Genomic DNA, 16,465 nt, shown 5'->3' with positions numbered 1-16,465 from the left:
CCAAACATTGGCCACAGGCAACAAGGACTAGCTTTAATCATCTTTTTACAAAATTAAGATCATACAAATAAGAAATCTAGAAATATAACTAATAATCACAATTGGTTAGTTTTTTAATTAAAATGTAATTATCTAATTTGAGGGACATAATTTAAATTAAAATCATCAAAAAATTACTGTAGCACTTGAATAATAGAGTTGTGGGGAAAATGACTCAAGCTTTTAAGTAGAATGTTATTCTGGAGAAAAAGTAACTTTTTATAATCTCTTCTACATGGGCACTTTTTTGAAGAAGTGCTTTGGAATCTCATTCCTGAATGTGCTTGTGTTTGGGACTATTAATCTAAACATAAACGGTCCCATTATTTACTGAAGTGTCTTCTAGTGGGAAAAAAAAACTAAGCAACCAATACATGGACTTCAAATGCATCGTAAATGTTAGTCTACAACCTCTTAGGCAGTATTTATGAAGTACAGGTTTAATAAACAGATACTATACACATTTTATGTGGCAAATTTCTAAACATATGCAGGTGTCCCCCACTCTTTAGCATAAATCTAATACACACTGCCTCTATCATTAGCTAGACTACTTCTAAGAATATCAACCTAATAAAAATGAGGGAAGTGATGTTGTCAAAATAAACTTATTCATTAGATATACAGTATTAAGTGCTATAAAATAAACTGCATGCATGCCTAAATTAAATACAAACAATTAGATTTTTCTATGCCTGTTTAAGATAGCATTGATAATATGGAACTGCCTGTGCTATATCATTAAAAATATTATACTTTTTCCCAAATGACAACTTTCTTTTAAAGTTAAGAATTAGAATGACATTGAAGGCAGGCAACATTTTTTTTCATATAAAATATTGGTTTCAGAAGTAAACCAGTGTTTATAATCCAAATATAAACTGTTGTCTCATCTCCACTGATAACCTTACAGCCTGCTATAGATTATTTTCGTAAGGAAATCACCAACTTTTTAAGCAAAACAATTAAAATAGATAATCACTGCTATGCAAAACTTGTAGGCAGAAAAATGTGAAAGCACAAATAAAGCATAAGAGGAAAAATCTTTCTACCAGTTTAACTTACTTCAGTGATATGGAAAAAAAAAATAAGTGGTAAGGAAATAAATTTTGGTGAATATAAACACATTAACAGAAATGACAGAATTATTACAGTTGTACATGTGATGTAACAGATACATCTACATGTAAGACAACAACTCAATCTTTCTTTTGAAGAAAAACATATACAAAAACACATACACAAAGAGACACAAATGTGTTTGACTGAAGAGTCTTGAATGATGCATCTCTGAGATCAATGGATAAACCTAACTTTCAGTAGTAGAACTTCAAGTAGAAGCACTGAGCCATTACTGCAGTCTTATGACAAAAATGTCTGTTTTATGATGGAAATGTTTGGGTTTTTATTCCATTTCTTTGTAGAGAGAATTTATTTACTAAATATATGTAAAAATAGTTTATACTTATGTGTATGTCCCGTACACATAAAGCAAAGATTTGGTGACTAAAAAGATGATGAGTGCTACAGCTGGTAAAGGAATTAATCTTTAAAACTAATCTCTAAGGTTTGAGAAAATCATTAGACTGTTTGTTGCCCTGCTCTAAGGTATTCTAAAGGCCTGCATTTTAATAAGGATATGGACATAACTACGTTGAAAGAAAGGTGACCTTTGTTTTCATATTCCACTCAGCACCATTCAGCAGTCCTATGAACAAAGGAGTAAAGGGATAAAAAGGAGAATGGAAAACTTTGTCATTTCCCAAGTCTATGGATATAAAAATATTTCTCTAAATATTTCTCCTTGAGGACAGAGATTGTGAGCTCCTTGAGAACGGTGACAAATAGTAGGTATTTAATAAAAGTCTGTTGGCCAAATGAAAAAATGCTACAGTTAGAGTGCTCATTCATCCCACAGCCGTCTACAAATAGGATTTCAAGGAAGCCACTTAATACAATGTGTAGAGTGACTTAGAGAAGAATTCCCTTTTCCCCAGACAGACAGATATAAAAATTGGGTTGATCTACCTCATTACTCTTGCTTTGAGATAGGGTCAGGCTATCATTGGTCAGTTCCTCATCATCAGCACTGTTTCTGCTAAGAACTTTACTCTTCTTCTTCTTGCAACCCCCTTCACTGGCAGGGCTACTATGATCTTCATCATTGCCTTCATCATTCTCGTCTTCATCACTCCCACTTCCCTCATCTTCATCATCCTCATTGTCTCCATCACTTCCCTCTTTCTGAGATGCAGATCTCCCTTTTCTCTTTACTACAGTAGGTCGCCAATCATTGTCATCCTCACTGTCATAGTCATCCATGTCATTCAGCTCTTCCATGGACACAAAATCCAGAAGCGGTCGGTTTCGTCGAAGGTTCCATTTTTTTGGCTCGCTGACTTGTTCCTCTGCAGCAGTTGTCGCAGTGGGAACAGAAGGGGATGTGTTAACAGCCGGAGGACTTGTGGCTGGTGTGGTGGCAGCAGCAGAAGCAGCCACATTCTCAGATACTGTTGCTTTTTCTTTTTCCTTCTCTCTTTCCTTCTCTTTCTCTTTTTCCTTTTCTTTTTCCTTCTCTTTCTCCTTTTTCTTTCTAGGTCTTTCTCCATTTTCTTCTTCCTCCTTCTTTTCCATTTTAATTAATTGTTTTTCTGCTGATAGTACTTCCTCTGCAGAATTTTTAAGCTGTTCTTCTTTTACTTTAATATCTTCATTCAGTTCTTCTTCTAAAATATTTTCTTCAGAATCACTACAGGAACCTTCTCCACTGTCCTTTGAAGCATCTTCACTTCCATTACCACTCCCTTCAGAATCTGTTGAAAATATGAGAAAAAAAAAACCACACATATGTATATACATACACACACACACACACGACGCTGACACAAATGAAACCACCAAAATTTGTGAATAACTTGCAAAACAATATAAACAAATTTAAGTCAAAGAATGGTAGACATTCCCAACCTGATCAAATAATAAATCAATGAAGTTGATACAATGGTTTTGTATAGCTCTAATGAAGATGAATATATATAACCCTAAATTAAAATATGCTTTAAAAAGAGAAGCACTATTTTGTGTCACATGGCAATATTTGGTATCGAAGAGGCAATTATTTTTTAAAGTAAATGTGCTTCTTTTAAGATTGGGCACTTGATTTTAATTTTACTGATAACACAGACAAAATTCTTCCTCCCTTTAACATCTTTTGTAAACTATATGGACTTGTAAGTATTGAGTCACAACCAAAACAAGATAAATCTGGCCCATAAAACTGCTTCATTTATTTTACTCTTTACCCAGTAAAATGAGCATGGATATTTATGATAGTCAACTTATACTACATCCCTAATATACCAAACAAATTTTAGGAATACCAAGAACACAGGTGAAAAGAGACAATAGCAATGGCAGAGAAAAAGGAAGTTGCAAGAGAAATTATTAGTTTTCCTGTTTATTAGGATACTGTTCATATCAATAAAAGAAGAGTCACTACACTTTCAAAACTGCTACACAGTAACCATTTATACACTCTAGACCAGAAGAAACTGATGAATAAAGCAGTCCATCCTGAAAATGAGCAGTCACTGAAAAGTTAGGCTGAAGACATTAAAGAGCTCATAGGACTTACGTTTTCTAGCAGGTTTCTTCCACTCCTACCTAGGGCAGCCCAGTCCCTCTCAACCCAACACTACTCAGTAACCTTCTAACCATTCTCTTTGTACCCAATCAAGTAAATAACAATCTAAAATATTTGAAGAGAGAAATAAATGAGAGGAGGAAAAGAGGACAGGGAGCAAGAGGAAGTGGGGAAGAAACCAGTTAAGTCTTAGCCAGTACCAATAGTTACATCCACAGGATGATGAATTTTTGCACCTATAGCCAAGAAAAAGGTAATGATAAAATGGTGGAAAAAGTACAGTGTTTCCACATCATTTTAATTTCTATTAACTCAACTAGGCTTAACCTCTGTAATTAACTAAGCACTAAAATTGAAGGAAGCTGTCTGTAATTAGTATCTGGTATCTAGTGAGCCCCACAAGTCATAAAATGACCGCTAACAAAAACATCCTGCAAGCAAAATTACATAAAAAATAAACACTAACATTTAAGAGATACTGACTGACTCTATGAAATCATTATCAATCTCACATCTGTCATGTAGGTATCCATAGCTTACTTGTGACTGTTCTGAAAAAAACACTCTTATCCTAAACAACCTTGCACAGGATACAAGAGCAATATCATACAGGTCAGCAATTCCCTATCTGAAACTTTAAGAAGCAGATGTGTTTTAGAATTCATAATTTCTCAGATTTTCAAGGGTAACATGGAACACGTACCATATATTACAGTAATACCCCCAGTGAAGTACATGGGATTATCCTATAATCAAACATTATTTCTGCAGAGAAAAATATAAATATTTACAGTGTATGAGAAATAAATACTACAAATAAACTCCTACCAGTTCCTGTTAGGCTTTGCCATCAAGTAAGTTTGTGTCAACCTTACAAAACACTTGGATTTTTGAGCTTCTTGGATTTCAAGAGTGTGGACCCAATATCACTCACAAACAAGTGACTTCTTTTCAGTCTCCAAAGCATTAAGAAAATTATGATTTTGTAAACCACTCACAGCAATTAAACCCAACCTACCAGGAAAAATCCCATCTGGTAAAAATAACAATAATAATCTTTAGACATTTTAAAATTATGATTTAATAAATAAAAACCAGAGTTGACTAAACACTTCTAAGACACAGAAAGATATTTTATGCACACTGACTAAAGAAAACTGAAACACCTTAGGCTCTAGAATGGAAACAATGCCATAATTAAGAGAGCTAGGAGACGAAGATGAAAGAAAAGGTTACTTTTCTTCTGGATCAACCTTCTAGAAGGCTTTTTACCAATCAAAACTTAATGATAGATAAAAAAGTAAGATTAACTGGGGCAGAAGTGTGGGTAGCTGATCAAAACTGAGACCAATCCAACTTTGCTGTTACTTGGTAAATTTCACAAAATGTCAGAGATTTTTGTGATTTTGTTTTGGTAGCTGCCAATGCCAATTAATTATTTTTTCTAATGAGAGGTAAATTGAGACTCCTTGATTCTGTTTTTGATTTATAATCATGCCTGAATAGAAAGGAATTTAAAAAAAATTCAATGTTTTATATTTGTTAATTATTAGAAGAATGGACATTTTCCCACAAAACCAAGTCCTAATATCCAACCCCTCGTTCTCCAAATATAGTACATTAGTCAGACTCCAACTACAGGGATCAGCAATGTATCAAATTTTATCTTTCTATAGGGATCAGCAATATATCAAATATTATCTTTCCCTGATCTCTGAAAAATAACTTCTTCATCTGATTAGTCACTATTTGTTTTCTGTACATATGCACTGGAGGGATGGAGATAAACCATATTTATTTACAAGCATAGCTGAGTAATAATGATAATGAGAAAAATCAAAGTCCTTGGCTGTCTATTTTTTCCATAGGTTGCAAAGAAAAAAATTTCCCATTACTAAAAATCAAAGAATGACTCTGTGCCATGTTCCAAAAAAAAAAAAAAAGAGAAAGGAAAAAAAGAAATACACTGGAGAAATTAGCCAGATACTTCAAATAAAGCTATCTTAGGCAGAAAGACAGAGTTAATTTCAAGTCTACAATAAACTTTTCTTACATTTGGAAAAAAAAAATCTTTAAAATTGAAATCCTACTTCCCATTTGGTTAAATAAAAGATAACCTTTCTCAAATATACAATATATCGGAATCTCTCCAAGCAACAGCTATTTCAACTAACAGACAGTTAAGAAATTTTTTACCATCACAGAATTTTTCAAAACTCCTCTGAGTGGTAATGGCCAGACAAAAAATAAAATAAACTTTAAAATCAGAATTTAAAACACCAACCTTCAAGAATCCCTTTATAATATTAAATAATAAAATAAAAATTAATTTAATTAATATCAACCATCAATACCACTATATCCAATGTTCTCCCCATAACAAAATCAATATGACTTTAGTTTTATGTTAATATACAACATGTGCAATATAAATTTGTTCATCAATTTCATCATTAAATTTGTTCATCAATTTCATCAATCTAATTCTGTTCATTGATCTGATACAACAGTATTAGTACTATAAATATACACAACAGATAACAGACCGATCACTATTCTACCAGTTATTTAGAGCTATCCCGGGGCTACATTTGACCAAAACTGTGTATGTCTTGAAGACAGCCAGTCAGCCAACACAACTCATCCTCTACTGCTGATTCTAGTTCCAGCTATGTCATCTTAGGTTTGTATGGGTAAATCTAAGCCAGTGGTACTCAAATGGGGACATTTTTTCCGCCAGAGGACAAATGGCAATGTCTGGAAACAACAGTTGCCACCACAGTGGAAGTGGGGGTGGAGGTGAGGCTGGGGCAGGTAGGAAACTGGCATCTAGAGGCTACTGGCATCTAGTAGAGGAAAGGGTTGTTGTTGCTAAACATCCTATTGGGTACAGGACAAGCCTCCACAACAAAAAACTATCCAACACAAAATGCCAATAGCGCCGAGGTTGAGAAACCCTTAACTCGTATATATGGCCACAATTTGACCTTATTCTACTTTTCCAGGCTTCTCTCTTCTACTTTTAGTCAACCCTGATCCCCAAATATAAAAAACAATTCCAAGTCTCAACACTTTTAATTTCTGCCTCACCAAGATTGCTGTTTATCTAAATCTTTCTGTTCATAGTTCCACTCTTATCTCCTCTCCTCAATGAAATTGTTCTACATCAATCTAAAGTAATCCCATTTCCTATGAAAGACTTGAACTACACAAGTGATCAACCATCCTTTGTATCATTTTATTTAATTATTCTAATTTTTATTTTACTTACATGTTATGTTACTTACATGTTATTTTACTTACTTATTCTAATATTATTACTATTGTTTTATAAATTCACCATAACATCTAGCAAAGGGCTAAACTACGGGCAATCAATGAACATATCTTGGTCCAATTATTCAAAGTCAGATTAAGCACAAAATACCACCAAAGTCTCAGGCTGACTCTTCTCATTAAATTATTTCCTGGTAATATGGCCTAACTAAACTACCTTTCGATTAAGATCTAAAGTTAACTCCATTTTACTTTGGCTGGTAGGGGATGGGGGTAGAGGGCATGGCTAATCTGTCTGGTTAATAAAAGTAATACAGGTCTGCATCTTTATAAAGATGTAAACATTCTTTAAAACATTCAATTAATGTAGCAGATAACTAAATGTAAATAAGTCTCCTATCCTACCCCCAGCCCTATGCCCAAGTCTCAAATATAAACACTTTAACTAGGTCAAACCATGAAATTGCTAATATTTGACTGTTTTGGACCTACAAAACTGGTAATTCCATACAGTTCAACCTAACATTTCCACATATTGTTCTTCTGGTGGTTATCACCATAATTCTAACACATACATACCCTATTTTAGGACTTACTCATTTCAAACTTTATTGATTGCTTTCAATCAAAAATGAGAAGCTTCTTGTGCTTTTGCATTAAAAATAAAATATAAACTCTCTTCAGTTTCATAATTTTCTAAAGGTACAGGCTGGTAATCACTTGCCAATCGTATTCGTGTGTCACTCTTTACCAAATGTTGATTTGTTTCTATTTTATGATAGAGTTAAATTACATTTATCTGCAAATGTTTTCTATATTTATTCCTAAAACCAAACAGAAATATAAAAAGTTTTATAGTCAGAATTTCAGATTTCAAGATGAAGCTAAGAAAAAATTGATCCACAGAATCCAGTTAGCCAAAATTAAGGCCAACCAATCTGACCACTTTAAGTTCTAAGGAAGTTCGTAGTTCATTCAATAAGTCATTTCTAGAAGTTATTTTGAAAGAAAACATGATCAGACAGATGTTTAGCTACCGTTTGTCTACTTCCAATTTAATCTCCTATTCATAAGTAGTGCTGGGAATCCACAACTTCAACATGTTTGAAAACCAGTGATAGGACTAATGTCTTATTCTCTATAAGACTTCAATTAAATATATACTACCTCAGGCACAGAAAAGATTCAAATGGAAAACAATGGTAATCTAGAGTAAGCCAGTATCTCAGCTATGCAGAGCATCAATGCACCTAAAACAAGTCAAAAATATGATTCAATTTCTGTTGACTATTAATCATTTTAAATACAATCATTTTCTTCTAAATTCCCTTTTACAATAAATACCAAGAACTATACATATAAAATTTTGACCTGAAACCACAGGTCGCAAATTTAAGCTCCCCAGGGGGCCAGGAGGGTAAATTATGAGTACAGCATACTAGATATTATGTTACAAGAGGGAACAGAAAGTAAATATTTTTAGTGTGTTTAAGGGATATATAGATATATCAAACTAACAAAACTCATCCTATCATTTTTCACAAACAACAGTTGTCTTCAACTATAGTTAGGATTTAACAAGGTCAGAAATCTCTACTTAGCTCGATGTCATAAAATATTTTGAGGAAGTATTTTCTGTTTGTATCAGATTGTTTTATCACTTGAAAAAGAAGCGATACCTGTGAATACTCCATCTCAATAAACAAACCTTAGAAACAAATTGTCCACAAAGTCAAGATTTATTGTCACATAATTATGTAATACTTAATATAAGTTTTAGAATTGTTCTAATATTCAAAGAATTCATAACTTCCAAGACCCAACTATGTTTGTCAAAGTTTACAACCACAACCATAACAAACCAAAACTACATCCTAGCCAGGAATATTCTTATCTGCCAAGGTCTTTACCAAGAGAACTAAGATTTAAATTTTACCTCCTTTCCCTTCCCCTTCCCTTCTTTGGAAATACTAAACATCAGCAAACCAACTAAAGGAGGGATAAAGAGCTGAGAAGCAAAGGATAAAAAAACAGTTAATCAAGATAAACTTATCAATTTTTGATTGCTGGGGATGAATTCAATTAGTAACCAAATATTCAGAGTTTCTGTTTAAGATTCCGTCCATCAACTCTTGGGATCCAAGCAGATAAACAGACTAAATTCTGAAGTCAAATCCATTGGATCCGTTACTGCCTGAGTGACCTCATGCCAGTTCTTTAAACTCAATACCCCTGTTACCTGTAAAATAGTATCTCCTTCACTAAGTTACTGTGAAAATTAAATGAGATTATGCAAACAAAAAGTTATCAGCAAATCACAATGCAAATTCTGCTGTTGATGCTACTAAAAGTAGCAACAGTAATATAATTTCATTCATCCCTTCCTACTATCCCTAGCAGGAAAAAGACAAGGGAAAACCAGAGGAAGGAGAGATGTGACTAAGCACAGCAAACTCTCTAGAAGGATATAAAAACTGAAGAGATGAAATTGGAAAGGTTTTTACTTCTCACTTTATTTAAATTTTCATCTCACTTTATTTAAATTTTCAAAAGAGGTGAAATTACAAATAATTTTTATTGTTCATGTTTATCAGTATTTTTCCCATAAAATATTTAAACATAATTTTTATGTTTCTCAGATTCCTTCAATTGAAACTGTATATATTATATACATAAGGCACACTGAACAGAAGATACAAAGGAAAACCATATTTTTCTGTTTTCCAGTTTAGTACAACGTGAATATACCACCTTTAAAAAAAAAGTTTTTAAAATTACTAAATATAGTAAGCAAGCATGCATGACTTACACTTCAGAGATATCTGAAAGGCCCAATCCACAAGGTCCAGCACCTACTATAATTTAAAGTGCAACTCTTACTCTGGTCAATTTTATTCTAGCAAAAGAGCTAATACACAAAAAAAGCAAAACTCCCCTAAGAGAATGTCAAGTGATCTGAAAAAAGAAGAACCCTGCTCAGGGACTATTAATGGTCCACACACCTCTCAGGATACTTTTGTACTCTGGGATATCTTTCAGTTTTTTCCTCTGTAATATAAGCATAAATATATTTTAAGGTGTAAAACAGAGAAACCCTTTTGCATCTTAGGAAAAAGTCCTTCCCCTGACTGCTAATTATCTCTGAGGAAAACAGAAGCAACGATAGGTCTAGTGACAGTATCTAAAGGCAAAATGGGAAATCAAATGGACAAAATAAATGAAGTTTATGTGCTTTCACTTAAAATTGGCATTTTAATCAAAACCGATTTAAAAAGTCTAAAAATAAACCTAACTCCAGAAAGCTGGGAAAGGGGAAGAGAGAAGGAAATATTTACCTGAGGCATCTCCAACTTTAAAATCACTGTCATCTGAACTATCATAATCAAGAGCTTCCAGCAGAGAAGCTGCCAAAGGCTTCACCTGCCTCCTCTTGGAGCTGCGATCCACTGTTAAGAGAAAAAAAATTACATTGTCATTCATAATCACACCAAACACAGGGGAGAGTTGTGGTGCTAAGAGAACACAAAGATGACCTCGGGCAAGGAATTTTTGTCTAATTGAGTTCTCAGCAAAAGAGGTCAGGAGAAGGTTGGGGTGCAGAAGCGGGGTGGGGAAGGCTGGACAGCTCCACGGACAGTTTCAGAGGCAGCTCCAGCCCTGATGCTGCCAACGCCAACTCAGGCCAGCTAAAATCGAAGCTGACCCTCTTGCCCATCTTTTCGAGATGTAGGTTCTGCGCCTTACTCGTAATCCCCCACTTAGACATCGTAACAGTCAATAAAACACGCAAAACCCAGGGAATAAAAGAAGCGGGCTTCACTCCCGCGGACCATGGAGGGCCAGGGTCCACCAATCCAGCTTTCCCGCAGGGTTCTCCCACCCCTGCCCTGCTCCCACCGGCCCTGACATCTAGAATGGCTGAAATGGATCCCTCGCCGCAGAGGCCTTGGACACACTTACTAAGGAATCCGTGAAGTGGTCGTTTGGAGGAGACTTAGGGAGAGGCTGCGGGAGCCCAGGCAGCGCCGAAGTCGGGGACTGGGGCCGCGAAGACAAGTCCGAAAGATGCTATTTAAAACCGGCGCGCAGCCAGCCAGACAGGGGCGCTCCCAAGAGTAGCCCCGCGGTCCCTTAACCCCCCGCCCCCCCGGCCTCACCTGGCCCTGGCCGCTCGAGCCCCTTCCCACAGCGCTCCCTGGCCGGAGAAGACCTCCGGCCCAGGCAGCGCAGCCAACCCGGCGGCCCTGGGGAGTTAATTTCTCCCGTTAAAACCAGAAAAAAAAAGAAAGAAAGAAAGAAAAACTTTATTAGCCTGGACCACAAGCAACAAAAAACCCAGAAATTGCACACAGCTCGAGGCCGGCTGCCTCAGACAATAGGGAAAGCAGCGACCCGGATACGGCTCTGAGTAGAAGGAAGTGAAAACACGAGGCTGAGCGCAGCCCTGAGAGCAGCAGGAGTTGAAGGCGCATGCGCAGGACTCGCCCCCGCGCACCCTTCCGGAGCAGGAGCCGAACAGAGCCGAGTGGAAGCCCAGGGAGCGTCACGGAGCCTCACGTTCCAGGGAGCCTCAGGGAGCCTCAAGGAGCCTCAAGGAGCCGAGTAGTGCCAAGCAGAAGCAGAGGTGCCCGCCAAACCAGTGCAACTCCGCCCATAAACCCCTAAGGCTCCGTCCTCTCCGCGCCTAATTCAGCTCCTGAGTCCAAATCCCTGGGAGGCCAGTTTTTGTTTCTGATCTGTTTTTTAAGGATTTACTGAGTAAACTTTCCACAAAGGGATGTTTGCTACCCTAAGCCACTACCAATAATTAAATAATATTGTCACTGGTAGAGGGTCGTGACTGCAAGTTGTCCAGGTTCTTGGCGTTTTTAACAAAGAATTGGACAAAACGCCCAGCAAAGCAAAGAAAGAATGAAGCAACAAAAGAACAAAAGCAGGGATTTATTGAAAATGAAAGCATGCTCTGTGCGACAGCGACCTGAGCAGCCGCTCAAGGGCCCGGATACAGAATCCTGTTGAGTCCAAATACCCTCTAGAGGCTTCCTGTTGGCCACTTCATGCTCACTTCATGTAAATAAAGTAACGCGCAATCAGTCTGATTGGTTGCAGAAAGCAGCCAACCAGAGGCCGAAATGAAGTTACAAAGGTCATGCTCCTGTGCAAACACTGGTGCAAAAAGCAATCAATCAGAGGCAGGGTGAAGTTACAAAGTGATATACTTCTATGCAAAGGAAGCCTCCCCTGCAATCAGTCTGATTTGTTGCCGACAGCCAATTTCCCATCTGCCCAGCAGAAAAAGTGGGGGTTTGCAAAGGGAGTAGCCTTTGGTCCTTTTGTTACTTAGGCATGGAAAGTTAGGGGTTTCCTTTCATTTTAGTTCTAGGAAGTTGGCGTGAAACATCCTTAGGTTCCCTGCCTCCAGACCCTATTCTCCTGCCTCACTCTCACCCAAATTATCATTGCTATGTGTCCACTCAAACTTTTCTATTGTGCTATAGAAACTTCTATTCCAAAATGTATAACCTACTTAGTAAATTTTTTTCCTTTTCAATTATCATTCTTTTACCTCCTCATCTGAAATGGAAAAGTTACCTTGCAGCCCTCTCAAATGAAAACCACTCATCCTTCCATACTTCATTTTCTCAAGGTGCAAGAAGTGGCATCCCATCCTTAATACTCCTCACTGGCTTTCAGATATTTATTCTTCCAGTTAAAATCCTAGGAACTTGGTTATTTTAAAAACTCCATTCTGGGAACTTCACTTCCATTCTACTTTAAACACCAACCATATCATGGACTGACAGTTTTACCTATAAAATTATAAATTGAAATATTCCACTCTTTGACAATAGCCCTTTAGATTTATCTGGAGCAATTATGCTAAATTATCTAAAAGAGAAATTCAAAATCTGGCATTCGTGTTTATGTAAAACTAATTTCTAGGAGATTTTATGAATAAAAATGTATTAATTCATTTACCTTTAATAAATAACACCTAGTTGCTCTATGAAAAACAGTCTGTACTGCCGGGCACAGTGGCTCACGCCTGTAATCCCAGCACTCTGGGAGGCCAACGCAGGTGGATCACCTGAGGTTGGGAGTTCGAGACCAGCCTGCCCAACATGGTGAAACCCCATGTCTACTAAAAATACAAAAATTAGCCAGCATGGTGGCACAAACCTGTAATTCCAGCTACTTGGGAGGCTGAGGCAAGAAAATCATTTGAACCTGGGAGGTGGAGGTTGCAGTGAGCAGAGATCATGCCACTGCACTCCTGAGTGACAAGAGTGAAACTCCATCTCAAAATCTCAGAAAAAAAAGTCTGTACTAATATATATACCACCAAGAGTGGATAAGAATTCTTTCTAGTTTTCCAAACCCGTGGCCATTGGATATCAGCAATCATCTTTTTTTAACTTTTAATTTTGAAGTAATTTCAGATTTACCAAAAAGTGCAATAATAATACTGAGTTTTTGTACATCCTTCACCCAGCTACCACTAATATCAGTATCTTATGTAACCATAATACATTTATCAAAACTAAGAAACTGACATGAGTACAGTTTTGTTGACTAAAGACTTTATTTATATTTCACTAATTTTCCTACTAATGTCCTTTTTTCTGTTCCAAGATCCAATCCAGAAGACAACATTGCATTTAGGTTAGTAATCTTTTGCAATTCATGTATTGAAAGAAAGTAAGAAAAGGAAAGAAGGAGAAAAGGAGGAAAGGAAGAGAGGGAAGGAAAAAGGAAGGAAGAAGAAAAGTAAAAAGAAAGGAAAAAAATTACCTAATTCCTTTTTTTGACCTGCATTTAATAAACATGGAAGGAACTGCTGGTGTCTCCCAATACCCATTGTCTCCTTTTTCTTCAAAAATGGAACCTCCAAATTTTAACTGGGCACAAGTTTCCAAAGAATAAAGACATAATATACCAACTTTCTTGATGTTGGTTGGAGTTTTGCAGTTAAGTTCTGGCCAATTGCATGTCAGCAGAAACAGTACATGCAACTTCCAGGAAATGATATTAAATGAAGGGGCTTGAACTTTTCCCTCCCTTTTGTGAATGCCTGTTATTTCTTTTTCTTGCCTAATTGCTCTGGCTAGAACCTGTGGAACATTGTTGAATAAATCTGGTGAGAGCAAGACTTCTTTGTCTTGTTTCTGACTTTAGGAAGAAAACTTTCAGTCTTCCACTTAGTCTTATGTTATCTATAGCTTTTCATAGATGCCCTTTTTCAGGTGGAGGAACTTTCTTTTTGTTCCTAGTTTGCCAATTTTTTAAATCATGAAAGAGCTTCAAATTTTATTAAATACTCCTTCTCTGTCTATTGAGATGATCACATGATTTTTGTACTTTATTTTTTCAATATGGTATATTATTATATTGCTTGATTTTTATTAGCTTAATCAACCTTGCATTTGTAGTATAAATTCTACTTAGTCATGTTGTATAAATCTTGTTATAGATGCTAGATTCAGTTTGCTAGTATTTTGTTGATTTTTGCATCCATTTATATTTATAAAGGAAATTACATTTTTATGTCACATAAAGAATTTGTCTTTATTGGTTATAAACTGGCTATAATAGCATCTCCAGTAATATTCTTCTGAACATCTTTAAGGCATACATGATAAATTACTTTTGGCATTCTTAACTCAGAATTTTTGGGGGGGGCGGTGGGGTGATGGAGTCTCGCTTTGTTGCCCAGGCTGGAGTGTGCAGTGGCAGCAATCTCAGCTCACTGCAACTCCCGTCTCCCAGGTTAAAGTGATTCTCCTGCCTTAGCCTCCCCAGTAGGTGGGATTACAGATGCCTGCCACCATCCCTGGCTAATTTTTATATTTTTAGTAGAGACAGGGTTTCACCATGTTGGCCAGGCTGGACTTCAACTCCTGACCTCAATTGATCACCCACCTCAACCTCTCAAAGCACTGGGATTACAAGTGTGAGCCACTGCACCCAGCCTTAACTCAGAAAATTTTGAGTCTCCTAATGCTCTGCCATCTTCTTAGTAGAATATTTATGTTATGTAATCCATCATGTTTCTCTTTTATTCTAGTTGTCAGGTATTCAAATTCAAGATATTTATGTATGCCTACACAAAGAAGAAGAATTATATAATAATTGTTTCCAAAAAACAGCAACCACAAACAGCCTCAATGTAGGATTTTGCCAAATAATATTCTTAATGTCCACAATTCTAAGCAAACTAAATATGACTGCACAAGCATCAGCAATAATTATGAAAAGCAGAGATCTGTATTTAGAAATGGTCTTTCAAAGTACTCCAACAAAAGATAGTAAAATAAACAGCTTGTCGTGGACACCTACTATAAGAAAAAGAAACAAATATGTATACAAAAGACAGCAAACTTCAGAGTCTGGAGATCCAAATTTGGGTCTAGGCTTTGCCACTGAATTTGTGTAACCTTAAAAAAGTCAACATTGAGCCTCCGATTCATCACCCAGATCTGGAAATAATATTAATAACCTGTCTGGTTACTTACTTGAAGTTTTGAGAAGCAGATAACAGTGTACCCTATTTCCAAAATTACTCTAAGAAAAAAGTCTTTTAAATCCAAGAAATGAGAGGGCATGTAAAATGTTGTAAGAGAAAAAATGATGTAAGAGAAAAAGAAAATAAAAGTTAAAATAAATTGTGAATAATTGCTGATACTGAGATTGTGGGATTTAATACAGTTTTATTAAGCAAGGATATGCAAACTAGAGGGGACATAATTCTAAATTATTGTAACCAAATCCAAGAGGTAGGGGGTAAAGAGATGGAGTGCTTGGGGAAAGTAAAATACGAGAAATGAAAAAAACAAAATTGAATTGTCTTATTTTGTTGAGAGAGAAACTGCAGATCCTGATTAATTTTTTAAGAAGCCAAGAAAGTAAAATTTAGTTTGCTGTAAATCTAAAGATAATAGTGCCGGTTCACAACTAATTGAACAAAATGAACATGTGAATTACCTCACTACCCTCCCCAAAATACACAGAAATCACAGAAGAAATATACAAATAGAAATAAATCCATAAAATCATAGCATTTCTATAAACCTGAGAGTAATGTCACCAGCAGACTTTTGAGGACTATGGAGGAATTTTGACAGTTCTGGAAGTAGGTCCAGATTGCCAACAAAATGCAACAGACTAAGGAGCTAATAAATTCATCCAGGTGATGATCATCAAAGAGAAGAATCACTAAAGTGAGTTCTTCCAATAAATTCTCTGCATAACACTTAGGCAAGAGACAATGAGGGTTGTGAGAAGGGCTGAGACTTGGACAGTAGGCTGGATAATTCATTAGAAGGAAAAGAACTACATATTAATTCTGTTGCCAGAGGAACTGAAAATAGCATTTCTCTCCTGAATAAAACTTCAAGTACAGCTCTACTAAGGGGGAAGTCTAACTTCAGAGATTACCGAATGGAAAACAGGTTTATAGGAAGGAGACTGATAGTAACCCAATTGACTTTCAGTTGTCTTAATAGCTGA

General features: G+C 36.2%; 1 protein-coding gene across 12 annotated transcripts in view; it reads right to left on the bottom strand.

Moving 5' to 3' along the window:
- Window positions 1-11,958, bottom strand: part of PHF14 (PHD finger protein 14) — a 214,539-nt gene extending 202,581 nt beyond the window's left edge. For 3 of the 12 annotated variants that reach the window (XR_001900961.3, XR_001900962.3, XM_021935991.2), the window contains exons 1-3: window positions 10,919-11,951; window positions 10,294-10,404; window positions 2,068-2,852 (exon numbers count right to left, since the gene is read on the bottom strand). Coding sequence is in view for 9 of the 12 variants with exons in the window: in XM_021935991.2 (XP_021791683.1) it covers window positions 2,068-2,852; window positions 10,294-10,404; window position 10,919 (897 nt within the window). In the remaining 3 variants the exon portion in view is untranslated. Of the gene's footprint in view, window positions 1-2,067; window positions 2,853-10,293; window positions 10,405-10,918 lie in introns of all 12 variants that reach the window. The other 9 variants (XM_009203331.4, XM_017956922.3, XM_017956923.3 and 6 more) reach the window with 6 other exon arrangements.
- Between the last annotated feature and the right edge of the window lie 4,507 nt (window positions 11,959-16,465).

The sequence above is a fragment of the Papio anubis genome, chromosome 4 (assembly GCF_008728515.1).
Source record: "Papio anubis isolate 15944 chromosome 4, Panubis1.0, whole genome shotgun sequence".
NCBI lineage: Eukaryota > Metazoa > Chordata > Mammalia > Primates > Cercopithecidae > Papio > Papio anubis.
Note: the sequence above shows the minus strand (reverse complement) of the source record. Positions and strands in the feature narration are given on the sequence as shown.